General features: G+C 40.6%; 1 protein-coding gene across 26 annotated transcripts in view; it reads left to right on the top strand.

Moving 5' to 3' along the window:
- Asah2 (N-acylsphingosine amidohydrolase 2) overlaps nucleotides 1-22336 on the top strand; it is a 106980-nt gene that overhangs the window by 58536 nt on the left and 26108 nt on the right. For all 26 annotated transcript variants that reach the window (XM_087569653.1, XM_087569135.1, XM_087568642.1 and 23 more), the window contains 6 exon segments: nucleotides 11378-11498; nucleotides 13477-13602; nucleotides 17182-17268; nucleotides 19442-19546; nucleotides 19663-19744; nucleotides 21915-22030. In XM_087569653.1, the coding sequence (XP_087425779.1) occupies nucleotides 11378-11498; nucleotides 13477-13602; nucleotides 17182-17268; nucleotides 19442-19546; nucleotides 19663-19744; nucleotides 21915-22030 (637 nt within the window).

The raw sequence follows: 22336 nt of genomic DNA, 5'->3' as shown, positions 1-22336 counted from the left end.
AAGAATTTCGTGAAGTCATTGTTTTTAATAGTTGAGTAGTACTCCATTGTGTAGATGTGCCACATTCTCTGTATCCACTGCTCTATTGAAGGGCATCTGGGTTCTTTCCAGCTTCTGGCCATTATAAATAAGACTGCTATAAACATAGTGGAACATGTGTCCTTGTTATATGTTAGAGCGTCTGTTGTGTATATGCCGCGGAGTGGTCTAGCTGGGTCCTCAGGTCCAATTTTCTGAGGAATTGCCAGACTGGTTTCCAGAGTGGTTGTACCAGCTTGCAATCCCACCAACAATTCAGGAGTATTCCTCTTTCTCCACATCCAAGCCAGCGCCTGCTGTCACCTAAATTTTTGATCTTAGCCGTTCTGACTGGTATGAGCTGGAATCTCAGGGTTAATTTGATTTGCACTTCTCTGATGACAAAGAATGTTGAACATTTCTTTAGGTGTTTCTCAATCACTTGGTATTCCTCAGTTGATAATTCTTTGTTTAGCTCTGTACCCAAATTTTTTCTCTTTCTTTCTTTTTTTTGGAGCTGGGGACCGAACCCAGGGCCTTGAACTTGCTAGGCAAGCGCTCTACCACTGAGCTAAATCCCCAACCCCTGTACCCAAATTTTTAATAGGATTATTTGGTCCTCTGGAGTCTAACTTCTTGAGTTTTTGTATATATTTGATATTAGCCCTCTATCAGATGTAGGATTGGTAAAGATCTTTTCCCAATCTGTTGGTTGCCATTTTATCCTAATGACAGTGTCCTTTGCTTTACAGAAGCTTTGCAATTTTATGAGATCCCATTTGTCAATTCTTGATCTTAGAGCATAAGCCATTGGTGTTCTGTTCAGGAAAATTTTCCCTGTGCCCAGGTGTTCGAGACTCTTCCCCACTTTCTCTTCTATTAGTTTAAGTGTATCTGGTTTGATATGGAGTTCCTCAATCCATTTGGACTTAAGCTTTGTACAGGGCAATAAGGATGGATTGATTTGCATCCTTCTACATGCTGACCTCCAGTTGAAGCAGCACCATTTGTTGAGAATGCTGTGTTTTTTCTACTCCTTTGTCAAAGATCAAGTGACCATTGGTGTGTGGGTTTATTTCTGGGTCTTCACTTCTATTCCACTGATCAATCTGCCTGTCTCTGTACCAATACCCTCCGGATTTTATCATGATTGCTCTGTAATATAGCTTGAGATCAGGGATGGTGATTCCCCTAGAAGTTCTTTTATTGTTGAGAATAGTTTTCACTATCCTGGGTTTTTTGTTATTCCAAATAAATTTGCAAATTGCTCTTTCTAACTCTATGAAGAATCGGATTGGAATTTTGATGGGGATTGCATTGAATCTGTAGATTGCTTTGGGCAAGATGGCCATTTTTACTATATTAATCCTACCAATTCATGTACATGGGAGATCTTGACATCTTCTAAGATCTTCTCCAATTTCTTTTTTCAGAGACTTGAAGTTCTTGTCATACAGATGTTTCACTTACTTGGTTAGAGTCACACCAAGGTATTTTGTATTATTTGGGACTATTGTGAAGGGTGTCATTTCCCTGAAAAATTTTCAGCCTTTTTATCCTTTGAGTAGAGGAAGGCTACTGATTTGTTTGAGTTAATTTTATATTCAGCCACTTTGTTGAAGTTGTTTATCAAGTTTAGGAGTTCTCTGGTGGAATTTTTGGAGTCACTTAAGTACACTATCACTATCTGCAAATAGTGATGTTTTGACTTCTTCCTTTCCAATTTGTGTCTCTTTGACCTCCTTTCATTGTCTGATTGCTCTGGCTAGGACTTCAAGCACTATATTGAATAAGTAGGGAGAGAGTGGGCAGCCTTGTCTAGTCCCTGATTTTAGTGGGATTGCTTCAAGTTTCTCTCCATTAGTTTGATGTTGGCTACTGGTTTGCGGTATATTGCTTTTACTATGTTTAGATATGGGTCTTGAATTCTTGATCTTTCCAAGACTTTTAATATGAAGGGGTGTTGAATTTTGTCAAATGCTTTTTCAGCATCTAATGAAATGATCATGTGGTTTTTTTTCTTTGAGTTTGTTTTGAGTGGATTACGTTGATGATATTGAACCATCCCTGCATCCCTGGGATGAAGGCTATGTGATCATGATGGACGATTGTTTTGATGTGTTCTTGGATTTGGTTTGTGAGAATTTTATTGAGTATTTTTGCATCAATATTCATAAGGGAAATTGGTCTGAAGTTCTCTTTCTTTGTTGGGTCTTTGTTTGGTTTTAGTATCAGTGTAACTGTGGCTTCACAGAATGAATTGCTTAGTGTTCCTTCTGTTTCCATTTTGTGGAATAGTTTGATGAATAGTGGTATTAGGTTTTCTTTGAAGGTCTGATAGAATTCTGCACTAAACCCATCTGGTGCTGACCTTTTTTTGGTTGGGAGACTTTTAATGACTGCTTCTATTTCTTTAGGGTTTATGGGACTGTTTAGATGGTTTTTCTGATCCTGATTTAACTTTGGTATCTGGTATCTGTCTAAAAAATTGTCCATTTTATCCAGATTTTTCCAATTTTCTTGAGTATAGGGTTTTATAGTAGGATCTGATGATCTTTAGAATTTCCTCAGATTCTGTTGTTTTCTCTCCCTTTTCTTTTCTGTTTTGTTAATTTGGATACTGTCTCTGTGCCTTCTGGTTAGTCTGGCTAAGGCTTTATCTATTTTGTTGACTTTCTCAAAGAACCAGCTCCTGGTTTTGTTGATGTTTTTGTGTAGTTCTCTTTGTTTCTACTTGGTTGATTTCAGCCCTGAGTTTGATTATTTCCTGCCATTTACTCCTCTTGGGTGTATTTGCTTCTTTTTGTTCTAGAGCTTTTAGATGTGCTGTCAAGCTGCTAGTGTATGCTCTCTCCAGTTTCTTTTTGGAGGCACTCAGAGCTATGAGATCTCCTCTTATCACTGCTTTCATTGTATCCTATAAGTTTGGGTATACAAATTTTTATTAAGTTTCATTTTTATTAAATTTCTTTCTTTATTTCTTCCTTGACCAAGTTATCATTGAGTAGAACATTGTTTAACTTCCATGTATGTGGACTTTCTGTCATTTTTGTTGTTATTGAAGAACAGTCTTAGTCCATGGTGTCTGATCGGATGCATGGGATTATTTTGATCTTCTTGAATCTGTTGAGGCCTGTTTTGTGACCAATTATATGGCCAATTTTGGAGATGGTACCATGAGGTGCTGAGAAGAAGGTATATTCTTTTAGGATGAAGTGTTCTATAGATATCTGTTACATCCATTTGGTTCATAACTTCTGATAGTTTCAAAGTGTCTCTGTTTAGTTTCTGTTTCCATGATCTGTCCATTGCTAATAATGGGGTGTTGAAGTCTCCCACTATTAATGTGTGAGGTGCAATATATGCTTTGAGCTTTAGTAAAATTTCGTTTATGAATATGGATGCCCTTGCATTTGGAGCACAAATGTTCAGAATTAAGAGTTCATCTTGCTAGATTTTTCTTTTGCTGTGTATGAAGTGTCCTTCCTTATCTCTTTTGTTAACTTTTGGTTGAAAGTCTATTTTATTCCATATTAGAATGTCTATTCCAGTTTGGGACCATAGTGTCTGTCTTTGTCACTGAGGTGCATTTCCTGAATGCAGCAAAATCCTGGGTCCTGTTTACATATCTAGTCTGTTAGTCTATGTCTTTTTATTGGGGAATTGTGTCCATTGATGTCAAGAGATATTAAGGAAATGTGATTGTTACTTCCTGTTATTTTTGTTATTAGAGGTCGAATTATGTTGTGTGGTTATCTTCTTTTGGGTTTGTTGAAAGAAGATTACTTTCTTGCTTTTTCTAGTGTAGTTTTCCTTAATGTGTTGGAGTTTTCTTTCTATTATCCTCTGTAGGGCTGGATTTATGGGATGATATTGTGTAAAATTGTTTTTGTCATGGAAAATCTTGGTTTCTCCATCTATGTTAATTGAGAGTTTTGCTGGGTATAGTAAACTGGCTGGCATTTGTGTTCTCTTAGGGTGTGTATGATATCTGCCCAGGATCTTCTGACTTTTAGAGTCTCTGTTGAGAAGTCTGGTGTAATTCTGATAGGTCTGCCTTTATATGTTACTTTACTCTTTTCCCTTAGTGCTTCTAATATTCTTTCTTTGTTTTGTGTATTTGGTATTTTGATGGGAGGAGTTTCCTTTCTGGTCTAGTCTATTTGGGGTTCTGTTGGCTTCTTGGATGTTTATGGGCATCGCTTTCTTTAGGTTAGGGAAGTTTTCTTTTATGATTTTGTTGAAGATATTTACTGGTCCTTTGGGAGTCTTTGCTCTCTTCTATACCTACTATCCTTAGGATTGATCTTCTCATTGTGTCCTGGATTTCTTAGATGTTTTGGGTTAGGAGCTTCTTGCATTTTGCATTTTCTTTGACTGTTGTGTCGATGTTTTCTATGGTATCTTCTGCCCCTGAGATTCTCTCTTCTATCTCTTGCACTCTGTTGGTGATGCTTGCATCTATGACTTTTGATCTCATTTTTAGGTTTTCTCTCTCCAGGGTTGTCTCCCTTTGTGATTTCTTCATTATTTCTTCATTTTCATTTTTAGATCCTGGAGCTTTTGTTCACTTCCTTCATCTATTTGGTTGTGTTTTCCTGTAATTCTTTAAGGGATTTTTGTGTTTCTTCTTTAAGTGCTTCTACCTGTTTACCTGTGTTCTCCTGTATTTCTTTAAGTAATTATTTATGTCCTTCTTATAGTCCTCTATCATCATCATGAGATGTAACTTAAAGTACAAATTTTACTTTTACAGTGTGTTGAGTTATCCAGGATTTGCTGTAACAGGAGAACTGGGTTGTGATGATGCCAAGTAGCCTTGGTTTCTGTTGTTTTTGCACTTGCTTCCCTAGCCATCTGGTTATCTCTGATGTTAGTTGATCTTGCTGTCTCTGACTGGAGCCTGTCCTTCCTGTGAGCCTGTGAACCTGTGATCTTAGGTGTGTCAGCACTCCTGGGAGACTAGCTTTCTCTGGATAGGATTTGGGTCTGGAGAGCTGTGGCACAGGGTTAACTCTGGGGCACAGATAGAACCTGGAAGGATACTGTTCCTCGTATCTTGCAATTCAAATGTAATCATCACATTATATGGGAATATATTTGTCTCATCATTGTGATAACAATTCTTCAACAAATTTGCATTTGCCAAAGACTTCTTTCAGCTATTTCCTAGAAGTTGGAACCCAAGGGAAGACTTGAAGTTGAAATTCCAAGGGCATGCCTAACCTTAAAGCTCTAACTATACATTACTGAAGAGTACTCTGTATCGTTTCCCTTCCTTATGTTCCTGCTGTAAATGGAGCAGAATGTTCCCTTTCTGACTCTTACTCATCTCAAGACATCATTCATTACACTTCCTTCCAAGAAATAGATTCAAGAAAGTGGGAACACTGTTGTTTTCCTCCATATTTCTTCAGTTCCTAGTTGCTCTGAATTTCCAAAGAACACCATTCCAAAGACAGCTTCCACATTTTCTTTTGTTGATTTCTTGGTCATACCAGAAGGACAGAATCCACCACCAAAGCATCTTCTTAATATCATACTGCAAAGGCATTTCTTGGACAGGATTTTTGAGGATGAAGAAAAGGTATAGTTACCAATCTTCATCTCTCCTCAGATGCAGGGATGGTGAAATGACTCTGAGGATGATGTCCAGCAGGAAACCCAGATAGCCTCCTTGGACCTTAGCTCATTGTCTTTCCCCATCTGAGCATTTTAGAAAGAGTTGGGTTTTATTTGAGTCCAATCATGGTCCAAATAATTCTTTCAGCATACCTTACTGAGACATCTTTTCTCCTCTTTCCCCAAAATTTTCCAATGGGGTGAGGTAAGAACTGTAAGGGAGGTGACACAGGTGCCTTCATTAAAATAATTCATGTCAAATACCACAACAGGCAGAGCATGAAACTCCAGTACCTTAACACAGTGAAGGTTTATGGAAATCTAATGAGTATTGATTGGTCCTTCTGCAAGCATATCATTAGTCGGAAAGGTTCACATGCCCCACCCTTCAAGTCGACTTGGGAAATGAATGTGCTTATGGGTATTTAATAAGCATTCAATCTCTGCCACTAGAGGGCAGAGTTTCCTCATGCAACCATTTCATGCTCCCTGTGTTGTTTAACATGCATGAGGGGCATGTTTTTTTTTTTTTTTTAATATACATGAATGGCATCCACCACTTATTTTAACATTGCATTAATACTATCAGTCCTACAAATATCTATGCTCACAGATTACCAGATATTACCAGAATAGCAGTACAATCAGAGGTAGATATTATCTCAAGCACTTATGATTTTTGTTTCAGATATTAAATGTTGCCATTCAAATTAGTGAAAGCCACTTGGGTCTCACTCCAGGGTTGGTATTTTAGCCACTATAATATGTAATCTGTGTGTTTGGAGGTTAATCATGGACAGAGGGGCTTCAAATAGCATAAGTTTGATCTCGGATTCATCACAAGACTGAAGTCCAAAATCAAGGCACTGACGGGGTTAGTTCCTTCCTTTGAGGGAGAATCTTTGCTAGCATTCTTAGCTTTTACTGGTGGCCATCAATCAATCCTTGGCTTCCTCTTCTTGGGGACACAGCACTCCAGGCTGCCCTTCATCCTCACGTCCTGTTTCACTTGAGCGTTGGGCATCACTTTCTATTATTTGTTGTTTTTCACTCTTGTTTAACTGTGTCAGCCATCAGAATTAGGGCCCCTGCAAAGCAGGTGTAGTCTTTACCAAGCTTTACTTTGATTATGAACCCACAATAGCTTTTTGTATTGTTCAAAAAGTTCCCGTGAAACTTCATGAACACAACCTTTGAGTGTAATTTACTTGTCTGTGGACACTCAGTCTGGACAGGCCTATAGCTAGCACAGAGGCTCTTGCAAGATGTCTTACGAGCCTTTCTTTCTTCTTTTTTTGGACTAACTGAGGTTCCTGGCTCAGTGAACTAAGCAGAGACTGGCGTTAGGTTCCCAGGGGCCCCGTGTCTGCACCTCCTACCCAGGGTACAGTTTATATGACAGACCTCAGTCTCTCAGATTCCTGGCAGGAGGCAGGGAAGGGGTGGGGAACTGAGTGTGGTCACCCCTTGAGGTAAAGTCACTTCTGTTAGATGTACAACTCAGGTTCACAGACAATGTCCCAGTAGGGTACATGTCTCTAACTGAAAAGGAGAGAGCTGTGCAAAATAGCAGCTAGATTCTAATTCTACATTCTTGCAAATATGTTAAAAACAACTTTTTTTGTGCTTTCAATTATTTTTAATGAGTATTCTTTTTTCTTCTTATTTATTTTTTAATTTTTAAATTTTTTCCATTTTTTAAAAATTGGGTATTTCTTATTTATATTTCAAATTTTTTTCCATCTTTATTAACTTGAGTATTTCTTATTTACATTTCTATTGTTATTCTCCTTCCCAGTTTCTGGGCCAACATCCCCCTAATCCCTCCCTCTCCCCTTCTGTATGGATGTTCCCCTCCCCATCCTTCCTCCATTACCACCCTCCCCCCAACAATCACGTTCACTAGGGGTTCAGTCTTAGCAGGACCAAGGGCTTCCCCTTCCACTGGTGCTCTTACTAGGCTATTCATTGCTACCTATGCAGTTGGAGCCCAGGGTCAGTCCATGTATAGTCTTTGGGGAGTGGCTTAGTCCCTGGAAGCTCTGGTTGGTTGGCATTGTTGTTTATATGAGGTCTCCAGCCCCTTCAAGCTCTAAAAACAACTTCTTAAAAGGGTTAAATACCACACTGTGGTTAGGACAAAACGGCAACCAACAGATTGGGAAAAGATCTTTACCAATCCTACAACAGATAGAGGCCTTATATCCAAAATATACAAAGAACTCAAGAAGTTAGACCGCAGGGAAACAAATAACCCTATTAAAAAATGGGGTTCAGAGCTAAACAAAGAATTCACAGCTGAGGAATGCCGAATGGCTGAGAAACACCTAAAGAAATGTTCAACATCTTTAGTCATAAGGGAAATGCAAATCAAAACAACCCTGAGATTTCACCTCACACCAGTGTGAATGGCTAAGATCAAAAACTCAGGTGACAGCAGATGCTGGCGAGGATGTGGAGAAAGAGGAACACTCCTCCATTGTTGGTGGGATTGCAGACTGGTACAACCATTCTGGAAATCAGTCTGGAGGTTCCTCAGAAAATTGGACATTGAACTGCCTGAGGATCCAGCTATACCTCTCTTGGGCATATACCCAAAAGATTCCTCAACATACAAAAGAGACACGTGCTCCACTATGTTCATCGCAGCCTTATTTATAATAGCCAGAAACTGGAAAGAACCCAGATGCCCTTCAACAGAGGAATGGATTCAGAAAATGTGGTACATCTACACAATGGAATATTACTCAGCTATCAAAAACAACGAGTTTATGAAATTCGTAAGCAAATGGTTGGAACTGGAAAATATCATCCTGAGTGAGCTAACCCATTCACAGAAAGACATACATGGTATGCACTCATTGATAAGTGGCTATTAGCCCAAATGCTTGAATTACCCTAGATCCCTAGAACAAACGAAACTCAAGACGGATGATCAAAATGTGAATGCTTCACTCCTTCTTTAAATGAGGAAAAAGAATACCCTTGGCAGGGAAGGGAGAGGCAAAGATTAAAACAGAGACTGAAGGAACACCCATTCAGAGCCTGCCCCACATATGACCCATACATATACAGCCACCCAATTAGAGAAGATGGACGAAGCAAAGAAGTGCAGGCCTACAGGAACCGGATGTAGATCGCTCCTGAGAGACACAGCCAGAATACAGCAAATACAGAGGCGAATGCCAGCAGCAAACCACTGAACTGAGAATAGGCCCCCGTTGAAGGAATCAGAGAAAGAACTGGAAGAGCTTGAAGGGGCTCGAGACCCCAAAAGTACAACAATGTCAAGCAACCAGAGCTTCCAGGGACTAAGCCACTACCTAAAGACTATACATGGACTGACCCTGGACTCTGACCCCATAGGTAGCAAAGAATATCCTAGTAAGAGCACCAGTGGAAGGGGAAGCCCTGGGTCCTGCTAAGACTGAACCCCCAGTGAACTAGACTATGGGGGGAGGGCGGCAATGGGGGGAGGGTTGGGAGGGGAACACCCATAAGGAAAGGGAGGGGGGAGGGGGATGTTTGCCCGGAAACCGGGAAAGGGAATAACACTTGAAATGTATATAAGAAATACTCAAGTTAATAAAAAAAAAATTAAAAAAAAATTAGCAAGCTTCTTACCTTGCACGGTACAGGCATTAGTTTTATGACAATTTCAAGTACATTAGTGTTTAAATGAAACCTATAGCTTCTAGCAACACACACACAAAAAAAAAGGGTTAAATACCTAGTCTAAGTCTGAGAAAGTTTAAAAATTTTTGCATTTCTTTAATTAATCTGTGTGTGTGTGTGTGTGTGTGTGTGTGTGTGCGTGTGTGTGTGTACATAGTTTAGGGCCTTGCAATGCTATGCAAATGTTCTACCATTGAGATATATTGAGAGTCCAATGAAACCTTTTTCTACCCATTTTGTTTAAATCAGAATACAAGAGCAGTATGCAGACTGTTTTCTTGACTATGCAAAATGTTCAATATGTTTATATGTGACAATTCTATGTAACTGTTATAACATGTATTACATATCAAATGCTGTTTTACAAACACACATATGTGTGCACATGGGGAGACGGAGATTGATTGACAGTTTTGTTTATCTGTGGTGAAAGAGCTGGCTGTATTGGCTTGTCTTCCATAAAGCAACTCCAGGCTCGTGCCAGCTGGAGCCTCTCAGCTCCTGCAGACTCCCCCAGTTCTTTGTAATCGGCACCAGGCCCCATTGTACCAACCAGAGTAACTTCTTTGTGCTGCCCGCCTACTGCACTGAGCGTTAAGGCACCATTTCCAGCCTACCTCCCCTACCAGGCAGTGAGAATAGAGATCCCAGAATCCTAAAACATCCTGAATCTTTAAATAAATGTTCACTTTTGTGTGCTGTTTACACTGATGTAAGCAAAATGTTTAAATTTCTTCAGCATAGGGTTGAGTCCATAAGAGTTTTAAGACTCCTCAATTACCTGAGACTCAATGTGTCAACATTTCTCTTTACTTGAACTTTTTGGTTCATCTGTTTCATTGCCTTGCATCCAGGAGACACCCATATTCGCTAAAGTTCCTCATCGCCTTGACAAAATGCTGAAGGAAAGAACTTGAGGATGATTTATTTTGCTCATGGTTTGACAGAGTATAGCACATGGTGGCAGGGAAGTCCCTGAAGCATGGACAGCGGTGGATAGCTGTGGCCTCTTGTCACGGCAGAGCAGGAGTGACGGCCTTCAAGCCAGTTGCCTGTAGGCCGATAGCATTTATAGTCTGTGAGCCCGGCTCCATACCTGAAGAGTTTCATAAACCCCCAATAGGAACTACATTTTCAAACACATGACTCTGTGGGAAAATGTTTACGTTGAAACAGCTTCTTTCACCTATATGAAGGTTTGATTTATAATGTATAAGGGTCCAGGCAAGCTGCCATAGGACACTAGTCTTCTATGACATGTAGAGCATCATTTTGATTCTCTGGGTCACCATGTAGATGGAGGCAAAGAGCCTACCACCATTGTGAAATGAAGTTACAGTTGTGTAATTTGTTTGTAAATTGTATGGCTCTGTATTTAAGCAGAGCATTACTCTGCCTGGGGACAGGCTGAATTATGCATACCTAGCCTCTCTTAAGCCTTCTGTCGTTCCTATCTCTGGAATGCCCTTCAAATTAATTACTAGTCATTGCTAGTCTGAAGAGCCTTTACGAGCATTTCTTTATAGCATTTGTCGGACGATATTAAGGCCATTTTTTTTTAAATCTCTGTCTTCTGTGCGATTCAGAGAGAAACCCCCATTGATTTAGTGCTTGACGCACAGCTACTGCTCAGTAGGTGTCTACTGAATCGGATTGGGTTGATTTGAATAAGATTATCTCTTATGTGTCCTGAAGGACAATGTTCACGTCTGTCCTATTATTCAGGATTATCGTCGGGTAACTGACCACCCTTGGGACTTGTACATGCTTTTATGAAAATAATGGAGATATGATATTCATAAAAATAGAATTCTGCATTTTTTTAAAGGAAACAACCAGAATTCCTGGGTACATTATTTGCAATTTTATCTGATCAGCAGTGAAAGGGTGTGAATGTGGGATGCTTAGGATTTAAGGCGCTTTTATGTGTTTCCTTGGTAATGGGTCAGTCTCACAAAATACTATCGTTTGCTAGAGAAGACGAGCCTCTGAGGGAAGGCTTCACCTCTGGTTCGCCCCTCAGGCTCTTTTGCCTGACTTGGAGCTTTCTTCTCCTTAACAGCTGGTTTGCCGTCCACCCCGTGAGCATGAACAACAGTAACCACCTCGTCAACAGTGACAATATGGGCTACGCGGCTTACCTTTTCGAGCAAGAAAAGAACAGAGGCTATCTGCCTGGACAGGTAAGAATGAGCATCGCTGAAATCGTCATCTCGATTCAGCGAATCGAGTGGACAGTCCATTCAGATTTCAAGAATTAAGTGTTCTCACGGACCTCCTAAACTAGGGGCAACTGGTGACTGCAGATAGACAAGGGAGACAAGACACGCTTCTGCTTGGCCACTGGTTGCAAGCATCACATGCTTGCAAAAAAAATATGCAGATGCAGAAAAAAAATAAAGATGATGAGAATCTAAAGCCCTAGTGTAGAATTAAGATCCCAATACATAGTGACCTCATTTAAAGATTCTGCTTTTTTAGCCCCCTTCTAGACAAAACCCTATTTCTCTTTCTTTTTTGTTAGCTTGCATTTAATTTTAGCCTGTTTTTTCCTGTCTTCCTTCCTCCCCCCGTCCCTTCTTCCTTCCCTTCCTTCCTTCTTTTCTGATTCCTTCCTACCTCTTTCTATTCTATTTTTGAGAAGGTCTTGCTCTGTCCTCAAGGCTGACCTTGAATTTATAATCCTCCATCTGTAGCCTCCCAACTTTCAGGATCTCAAGTGTTGTACCACTATGCAGTGTGAGAAAAGAGGTTCTCATTTATAGTTTTAAAAGACCATCAATCCATGGATTTCTCTGAGAAGACTGAAGATGTTTATTGGGAAACATGGTGGGTGCAGATGGATGCCTGATCTGTCTCTAATCTGGTTTAAGAAAAAAGGAACTCACAGTGGGCCAGCCAGGGCGATGAGTTTCAAAGGCAAGTTCTATTTCCGGGCTTCAGGTAAAGCATTCAGATACTAGATGGATGACTCCACTTTTATAACTTAATGCACTTTGCATTTCACATCAAATTGTTTGTGTTAGAGGAGAGTATGCTTTTGAAAGTGAAAGAGCGTACCCCTAAATGGGGAGCCGCGTCTCTCGCTCCGATCGAGGGGTGGGGTGCCCCCAGGAATCACGAGTAGCCATTCTTGATGTAACAGCAAGAGGTAGCTTTTATTAACGAGATCCCGGGTCTTAGCAGGATCCCGGGTCGACATGTATCTCACACAGGAGACAGAGGAATCGACCCCGAGCTTCCAAACTCGGGGGTTTATATAGGGGAGGTAAGGGGCATTCTTGCGGTTACACATGATTGGTCAATTCAAAAGGTGCACGGTTACTTTCGGCGCGAAATGACATCAGCAAGGAGTATGTGTTATCTAGCAGCTCGGCAGGCAGGTAGGGTGGCTCATCTCACTCAGGGGGGTGAAGGAAGGGCAGGGGGTGGCTATGGATGGTCAGTGTCCTTGGGGCTGATAGCTGGTTTGGCAAGTCCTATCTCTGGCTCTCCCTCAGGCACGTCCGGCCCTGCACATCCGGGCTCTGACAATGAGCAACCTTTATGAAACTAGTTCTGCACATCCGGGCTCTGACAATGAGCAACCTTTATGAAACTAGTTCTGCACATTCGGGCTCTGACAATGAGTAACCTTTATGAAACTCTAGTTCTACAAAAGGATCCATTGAAAACTGTTGTTAATAAATGGATTATTTTCAACAAAAATAAGAATATTAATGGCAATGTGAGCCTTTCTAGAAATAAAAAAAAATTTTCTTGGAATACCATATATTCTTTTATTGTCTGTAAATGATTTTGCCTGAGGGATCAGAGATAGTTCAGTTAGTAAAATGCTTCTTGTTACCTGAGTTGAGGCCTCAGCATTCGAGCCAGGCTTGTAATCTCAGTATTGGAGAGTCAGTGGCTGGTAGATCCCTGGAGTTCACTGGCTGGTCACCATAGCCTTACCACAAATGACAAAGTTTGTGAGCGATTGTGTCTCAAAACCAGCCAACCAAAACTGAAGGAGGAGGATGGTTCCTAGGAATGATACCTGCGCTTGATCTCTGTACTTATCCACATGCGTGTTCATACAGAAAAGTTTTATGAGGGCACTGAATGTTTGTGCTTCTAATGGAAGTCGTTATTAAAGAAAAAAATATGGATTTATTTTGGCAGGGACCATTCGTAGCAGGCTTTGCTTCATCAAATCTCGGAGACGTGTCGCCCAACATTCTTGGCCCACATTGTGTCAACACAGGGGAGTCTTGTGACAACGACAAAAGCACCTGTCCCAGTGGTGGGGTAGGTATTAAGGGCATCCTTACCTCATGCTTGAATATTCATCAGTATCATGCAAATCTGTTGTTTCTAAGTATACTCTGGCCTGTTGGTCTCTGGTCTCCACTCTTTTCTGAAGCCCTCTGGCAGCTTCTCTGAATTTTAAGTGGCTTGTCACAATTTTCCACTGTGATGCCAAATGTAGAGGCTGTAATTCCCTGAACCTGGGCATCTTGAAATATTTTTACCTCAGAATATTTGAGTTTCTGAGTTTGTACCCAAACCTGTTGGCTATGACATTCCTCATAAATTGTAAACCTTTAATTTCTTTCTTTAAAGATTTTTCCTTTTCTTCCCTCTTAAAATTAAAAACTGGTCTTTCAGTAAAAACATCAAATAACATGAATGCACAAAATAGAAAAAAATTAAAAGTCCTTAAATGTAGTAGTTTAATGTGAATGTCCTCATAGGCTCATATGTTTGGATGTTTGCTCCCCAATTGGTGGAACCATGTGGGAAGGATCAGGAGGTGTGGCCTTGTTGGAGGAGGTGTGTCATTGGGGGTAGACTTTGAGTTTTCAAAAGATTCATACCATTTCTTGACTCTTTCTCTGCCTCCTGCTAGTGTATTTACATGTGAACTCTCAGCTGCTGTTCTAGACACCCCTTTGTGCCCTTAGTCCGCCATCATGAACTCTTGCATAAACCGTAAACCCAATTAAAATCTTTTTTATAAGTTGCCTTAGCTGTGGTGTTTTACACAGCTATAGGAAAGTAACTAAGACATCAAATACCACTTTTCTCCTTAGCCTTCAGTGATTGTTGTTGGTACCCTTCTTCCTGTGTTTGTCTATGTATTCAAAGAAGAATTTTTATGACTTATTTATGGTTGTTAGGACTTGAATTTTCCATATAATTTCCCTGTATCTACATCTATGTGGCAGTTTTAGTGGTTAGCCATTGAAGTTGTTCTCTCATTTATTTATCTGCTTTCTCAGAATTCATGTAAGCCTGTTTCAGCTTTCACACAGCAGGCTTCCTGGTTCACATTCTAAATAAAGCATCCCCATTTTATTGCCAGTTTTGTTACATTGTTTCTACCCTCCAACCCTACTCAGTGAGCAGCAGGGGTTAGCAGTTTTGTTGTATGTATGTTATTATTTTTAGCTAGAAAATTTCCCTTTTCTTCACTTGTACATTTTATCAATTTATTGCAATTAAATTAATTTGCAAATACATTTGAACTCATTATCTTAGTTAATTAGTACTCAACTTAATTAGAAGTAACCAGTACTTATTAACTCCATAATTCATGATGAAATGGTTAAATATACTCACTCGCAATAGAATAATATGTAGCAGTTTATCAAATATTGGAATATTGGATGATGTGGGGGACAGCTTATACAACATGGAGTAATAAATTTACATTCAACACTGTATACTCAGTATAATGGCAATTTTCCAAAATGAATGTTATAGTAAAAGAAAAAGTGACACCAACTTTAATGACCCTTCTCTTGACACTATTATGGCTAGCTTTTCTGCTATATATTATTTTGCTTTTCTTCTCATGTATTTTCATAGTTTTCACAATGGGCACACTGCCTTTATAATTAGAAACATCACAGGGAAACTTACTGCTCCTTAACTCTATTGCCTTCCAATTACGCTTTGATCGTCTTCCCTTGCCCCAGGAAATCTTGTAGCCAGCATTTGCTCCCTGCATCACCTATACTGCCACAATAGTATGCATATATATATATATATATATATATATATATATATATATATATTTGTATTTCCCTTTGCTCTCCTCCTCTCTTCTCTCTTCTTTCCCATAAGCACACTTGATCCCTGACCTCACACACATCTGCACAGGTATAAGAGTTTACATTTCCCTTTTAAAGAGAAAATACACCTAATGTGTTGTGCACATGATCTGTCTACCCTCTCAGTGGCTTTGTCCATTCACCCATGTGTGAGCCATTATGGCCTCAACCTTCATTTAAGCCAAGTATACTACTCTTAGACTCCTTGATGGCATAATATGCAAAGTAATAATGAGAATGCACATACACACACACACACACACACACACACACACACACGGGGAGGGGCAGACAGACAGATAGACAAACAGTCAGAGACAGAGTCAGGACATGAATTCCTGTCCCAGCTATAGTCCATGGTACATGCATTATGATGCTTTTTATTACAGATAAGAGAAACTCCAACTCAGCATGGATCAATGGAAGGAAATTAATAAGGATGTTCTTTTCCTTTTATTTTTCAAATTTAGATACAGTACTTGGGCAGTTTATAGTACAATAATTTGTGGTACCTATATATGCCTGTGCTTTTATATGTTGGAAAATTCCCACCTTCCTCATTAATTTAAATATAGCTTACATTATTGTCGACAGTTGTTGCCCTACTGTGCTACAGAAACCAGAATGAATCCAGCTTAGCATTGTTTTGGTACCCTTATCCAATTTCTCTCTACCTTGTTCCTCTCTGCCCTTCCCTGGTCTTTAGTGACTACTATTCCACCCCATTCTTACATGAGCTTAGCTTTCTAGGTTTTACAAGTAAGTGAGAATATGTGTTTGCTTTTGTGTGCCTGGGTTATTTCACTTAACAGAAGATTCCTGATTCCATCCACACTGCTGCAAATGAATGGATTCCAGCCCCTTTTACAGCTGAATAACCTTCTAGTGAAGATGAACACCAGGCCTCTGTTGATGGGCGCTGTGGTTGATGGTAGCTGTCACGGGTAGTGCTGAGGCAAAGGGAGATCGGTAAAAAAATGAGTAGAATGATTTCATCTCCTTTACAGGGAGAAAAGCAGTAATGTTCTTCTCTCCAAAACACCTTGAAGTCCCTAGTATGTTATAATTGTCATAAACATTACAAAGTTTCTCCAGTCTATGAGATTTTCTATCCACCTTATTTACATTGTCTCTCCCACATAGATGTTTAAAATGTTAGGATGTCAAGTTTACTAAACCTGTTCTTTATTATGTTTGGGTCTTTTTGTAAAATTTCCCAGATGGTGGCATTTATTTTCCTGTATCTTCTTTCCGCATGTTCTTTGTAACACTTATCATATTTAAGTATTTGATCAGTCTTGAGCTTTTCTGGTCTAAGAAATAGGATATAGAGCTAGAGTTGCTAATTTTCTTCCCAGGAGAATGGCTGATGGTTCTAATGTAATCTGAACGAGTTTCTGTGTAAGACAATCAGAGCAAGAGTCCCAGGCCAGCATCAGCAAACAAATAGCAGTGGTAGAGCATAAGGCCTGACTTCCAGTCCCAGCTCAGGCTTAGCTCCTGTGAGAGGTACAGCAAATCTCTCAGCCGAGCTGAAACTCTGTTTCCTAATTTTCAAAGGAAGTTACTGGAAGAGATGCGATCTGAAAACATTCCTTGCTCCGAATGCATGCATGATTATGTTTGCCTCAGCTGTAAATTAAGAAAACGTCTGAAGAGAAACGCTAGAATGGGCTTAGCAAATGTATTTGCTTGGGTTCATGTGTAATTTTCTATTTCTCAAAGCCATCCGTCACCACACTAAGGACCACATTGTCTCATTTTGCTCCAGCCTAGCATGTGCATGGCCAGTGGACCCGGACAAGATATGTTTGAGAGCACACACATTATAGGACGGGTCATCTATCAGAAAGCCAAGGTAGGCACGAGCCCAGCGTTTTACATCTTTGTTTCATGTTCTTTAAAACCCACAGACCTCATTTAGCAGGAAGTCCATAATTGCAAGGAAGGCCACAAGTGCGCAGGCTGGCCAGGATGTCTGAAAGACTTTGGTTTGACAAATTGCCCTTGGGAGCCAGGCAGGACTCTGCCTGATCTGGTCAGATTTCCTAGTGCATTTAAAACCGAGCAAGCAGGAAAACGTTCTATTTTAGGATGCTAGAAACCCAGAGTGCATGAGCACAGGCTGAGGAGACAGATAGACTCTAAATGTTCAGTTAATGTGGTCCCACTCTGAACCAGTCTCATCTAGATTCTTGGAAATCTCTCCAGCCATTATCTGACTAACTGAACATCTCAGTCACGGTGAGCTCCCATCAGTTTGTATGCTTCTTTGAAAGGGCAAAGGCCACCCTACTTTTCTTTTAAAACAAAATAAAACAAACAAAATAACTGTGCTGAAGGAGGATCTGATTTGCAATGAAATTACTATGAATGACTCCGCTTTCATCTTGCCTCTAAACTATTGGTTTCATGTATGTGATGTATGTGGTGTACATATGTATGTATGTATGTATTTATGTATGAATAGGTGTGTGCTTTGGGGTGTGAGGGTGCATGTCCATGTGTGTATGTGTGTACACATGCATGTGGGGCCAAGGCTGAGGTTGGGTCTCTTGTTTAACTGCTCTCCATCTTGTTATTTGGGGGCGGGTGTCCCTCACTGAACTTAGAACTTTATCAGTTGCCTACGCTGACAAGGATCCCTCAGCAACTAGCCCCAGGGATCCTTCAGTCTTTGTCTCCCATGTACTAGAGTTATAGAAGTGTGACTCTCTACTTGGCTTTTGCATGAGTACTGGGAATGTAATTGAGATCCCCCTGTTTGTGTGATAGACACATTATTATCTACCCACTGATGTGCTAAAGTTTGTATCCCATGCTCTCCCCATTTTTGTATCTGCTTCTACTGAGAAATTTCTGAGGGGCAGATGATAATGAGAAATGGCTTCTAACCAATTGATAGCATTAAATCCCCTTGTTTCCATGACTTGTACACACACAGACACACACACACACACACACACACACACACACAGACTCACACAGAGGCACGCACACACACACACACATACACATAGACACACACACACACACACACACACACACACACACACACAGGCACACACACACCTGCCTGCTTGTGTTTAAATAGATATTTCTGTTTGAGTTCTAAAATGTTTCAGAAGCAATTAAGAAGAACAAAAGTGCCTTTCAAAACAATCAGGCGTGAAAGCCATAACCATGGCCTGACTGATTACTGTAGGTTCTTTTTATTCACTGCGGTATTATCAGTGGATTATTCTAATTTACGGATTCTTTGGGGGGGATGTGCCTATGACACCCTTTGTTGCCACAGATTTTGTTTGTGTCCTCAGCCTGGGGCAGAGCAATTCTGGAATCTCTTCTCAATAAGGCTCAGCTTCCTTGGCTACCAGGACTGCAGGCTGCAGTCGCTTATCTTAAAAGTCCACACTCGGCTGTCATAGAAGTGGGTTAGGTGTCAGGCCGCTGTGCTTGCACTGAAGTAGAATTTTCCTCTATTGTATGCCTTAGATGAATATGCAGGAATATTCTTATATTTTTGGTTGTGAGCCTCGCTTTTAATGGCTGAGCCATCTCTCCAGCCCAGGAATATTCTTAAAAGTATTAAACTTTACATTTCCCACACACTTGGAAAAGCACCACCCGACTTGATACAAAACAAGGATGTCAAAGATTAGCTGATGTGTGTGGGACTCGAAGTCTTCAAGACACTGCCAGTCTCCTGTCCTTGGAGATCTCTGGGGTCCTAAGAGGGCCATTTTATACCAAGTCTGGCACTCACAGCAAGTGTGAGGTTGGGGATTTTATGCCATGAGCTGAGTCATGTTACGTTCTTCTTTTGAGATGAACTACAGGTCAACCTTCCCGGAGGTTTCAAGTTCTAGGAAAACACTGGGATGGATGGAGGGAACATGGGTTGGCAGTGGGATTGTTTTCAAAGAGTCAAAGAAAGGTGTCTTGGTGCAGAAGATACTCGGTGCCAGGGGCTGTGTCTATTTCTCTTCAGTTCTTTTCCTCAGGGCAGTGAGCCTATGTGGCTTTTCTAGGAGCTGCATGCCTCTGCCTCCCAGGAAGTGACCGGCCCAGTGCTCACAGCTCACCAGTGGGTGAACATGACGGATGTGAGCGTCCAACTCAATGCCACACACACAGTGAGTATGACAGAAGACACCGACCTCGCTACACGGGCCAAGCGCAGCTCCCTTTTGCTCACAGATGAACTTGTGTCTCTTCTTTCTTTGTTTTTGTTTGGTGATCTTTCCTTCAGGTGAAGACGTGTAAAGCCGCCCTGGGCTACAGTTTTGCCGCAGGCACAATTGATGGAGTTTCGGGCCTCAATATTACACAGGGTGAGAGAAAGGAGGATGGAATGTGTGCTTCTAGGTTCGGGGGCTTCAGGCTTCTGTTTCCTAATGAAGCTGACCTGTGGCCAGTGTGCTTATGATTCCCATCTCTAACTCGGGTGGCTCGAGGCTAGCTGAGTGTCAGTGTGCCGTCTCAGACTGCCCAGGAGTAGGTATCCCTTGTCCCTGAGCTTTGTTAATTCAAATATAACCAGAAGCAGAGTCTCTTAGCATTTTAGTTTATTGATGAACCTTGGTAATTCATTTAGTGTGTGTGTATGTATGTGTATGACTGGGCATGTGTGCATATGTGTAGGGCTTAGAGATGTTGGACCCCAAGTGCCTTCTACTCAATGCTAGAGAGTAGATCTCTCACTGGCTTGGCAATTGCCATGAAGACCAGGCTAGGTAGCCCTTCAGCTTCTTGGGCTCTCCCTGTTGCTATCTCCCGTTTCACCATTGCTGAGATTACCGGTGTATGCCAGCGCACCTGCCTTTTCATGTGGGTTTTGGGAGATTCGAACTCAGATTCTCACACTTTAGAGGCAAGCACTTCCTCACTGAGTCATCTCCCTGCCCCCAGGGTGTCTTTTACTTTAAGCAGCTATGATTTCTTTGTGATGGCAGCGTGCAAAGAGTGTAAGGAGAGAAGTGAAAAGGATAGCCCTGACAACGAGAGACAATATTTTCAAAAAATAAGTCCGATAAGGGAAATTGCACATAAAATGAATTTTAGACAACTGCTGGCAACTCAGAAATCGCAGTTATTTATTGAGAAATAATTGGCAAGCCATATAAGTCAGCTATTTAAAGTACACTTGGTGGTTTTTAATATTTTGAGAGACATACAACTTTCTCAAAATCAGTGTTGGAGGTTCCATTATTCGAACAGAAGCTCTGACCATGTTTAGCTGACACATGTCCTCTCCCTCGGTCTAAGCAACCAGCAAACCTCCCGTCCTTACATTTGCTACCTTAGACATTTCAAATGCCAGGGTACACACACTGTCTGGACTTCTGTTGCATCTTTTATGTGGCGTTCTGCTTTAAGGAACATGGAGGTATAGAATGCGGAAGTGCTCCCTTCCCTTTCATGGCTGAATTGATTCATGGTATCAATATACCAGATGCTGTTTGCCAATTGCTCAATTGATGTTCCGGTTATTCCTTTTTTTTTTTTTTGTATGTTAAGAATAATGCCTCCCTAAGTACATATGTACAAGAGTGGGTCTGTGTTTGCAGTTTTCCTCTTAGGCTTGTATATAGAGGGGAGTGTTTGCTGGTCACATGTTTACTGTGTTGTAACATCTGAGGCCCTATCACATGAGCTCCCAAATGGCTGCACTGCTTTACATCTGTGTCAGTAATGTAGCCATTAAAATTTTCCACACCTTGGTCGATATATGCTATTTGGTATGCTGACTGTAGCCAGCATGTGTGTGGAATGCTGTCTCCCTGTGGGTTTGATCTGCATCACCTATTTGATGTCAAATGTCTTTTCGTGTGACTACTGGCCATCATGTGTATTTTGGGGGGAACTATTTCTTTAAGTTTGTTTTTTTTAATATAATTATTAAGTTATGAGACTTTCTAAAATGTATTTCTGTATACAAATCCCGCATCAGTTAAATTACTTGAAAATCTTTCCCCACATTTAATAGGTCGCCTTTGCAATTTCTTGACTATATTCTTCAAGACACAGATATCCAGATCAGTTCCCTCTTTGTTACTTATCATCACACCAAAGAATCATTCACCACCATGAAGGCTTACCCTGCAGTTCTAAAAGTTTTACTATTTACAAGCCAGACAGCTAGTATTACATGTTGAAGTAATCAGTGATAATTTTTAAAATGAGAAAAAGCTGATGCGGTTCACAAACCCGTGGATTAAATTAAACCGTCTTTATTTGTGACATAAATGAGCATAGTTAATATGAGTACAACCTTGATAGTATTGTCATTGTTTATTAAAAATGACAGTCTAATTAAGGGCTATTATTTTAGGATATACAGGAAACACTGCCCCTTCTATTGCTCTAAATTGTTGAAGTCACTGAATGACAACCTTAATAAAATATCTGAACTGTCTAGAATGATTGTGCCATACTATCTAAATCATGGTGTCCTCAGAGGGCTTGTACAAGGTATATTACTAATCATAACAATTCTAATAGGAACAACAGAAGGGAATCTATTTTGGGACACTCTTCGGGACCAGCTCTTGGGAAAACCATCTGAAGAAATCATAGAATGCCAGAAACCTAAACCAATCCTAATCCACACGGGAGAGGTAATGCATCCGACTGTCATAAGGAACTCAGAATGTTATACTACGTAGTTTCAGAAATTAAATAGTTAATGTCTACTGACATGGAAGATCTTTCTTAGATGCTCTTACATAATTTGTTATTTATTGTCATTACATATTTACTACCACTACAATTATTACCTATATGTGTGAGGGGGCATGTCTGTAGAGGTCAGAGGACACTTTGTGGAGTTGGTTCTCTTTTTGTACCTTTACTTGGGTTCTGGGGACTGGACTTAGCTTTGCGTGGCTGGCACATTCGCTGCAGAGCCTTCTCAGTCAGTCACC

The sequence above is a fragment of the Rattus norvegicus genome, chromosome 1, assembly GCF_021556685.1.
Source record: "Rattus norvegicus strain SHRSP/BbbUtx chromosome 1, alternate assembly SHRSP_T2T, whole genome shotgun sequence".
In the NCBI taxonomy this organism is placed as follows: Eukaryota; Metazoa; Chordata; class Mammalia; order Rodentia; family Muridae; genus Rattus; species Rattus norvegicus.
The sequence above is the reverse complement of the archived record's forward strand: the minus strand, read 5'-3'. Positions and strand labels throughout refer to the sequence as shown.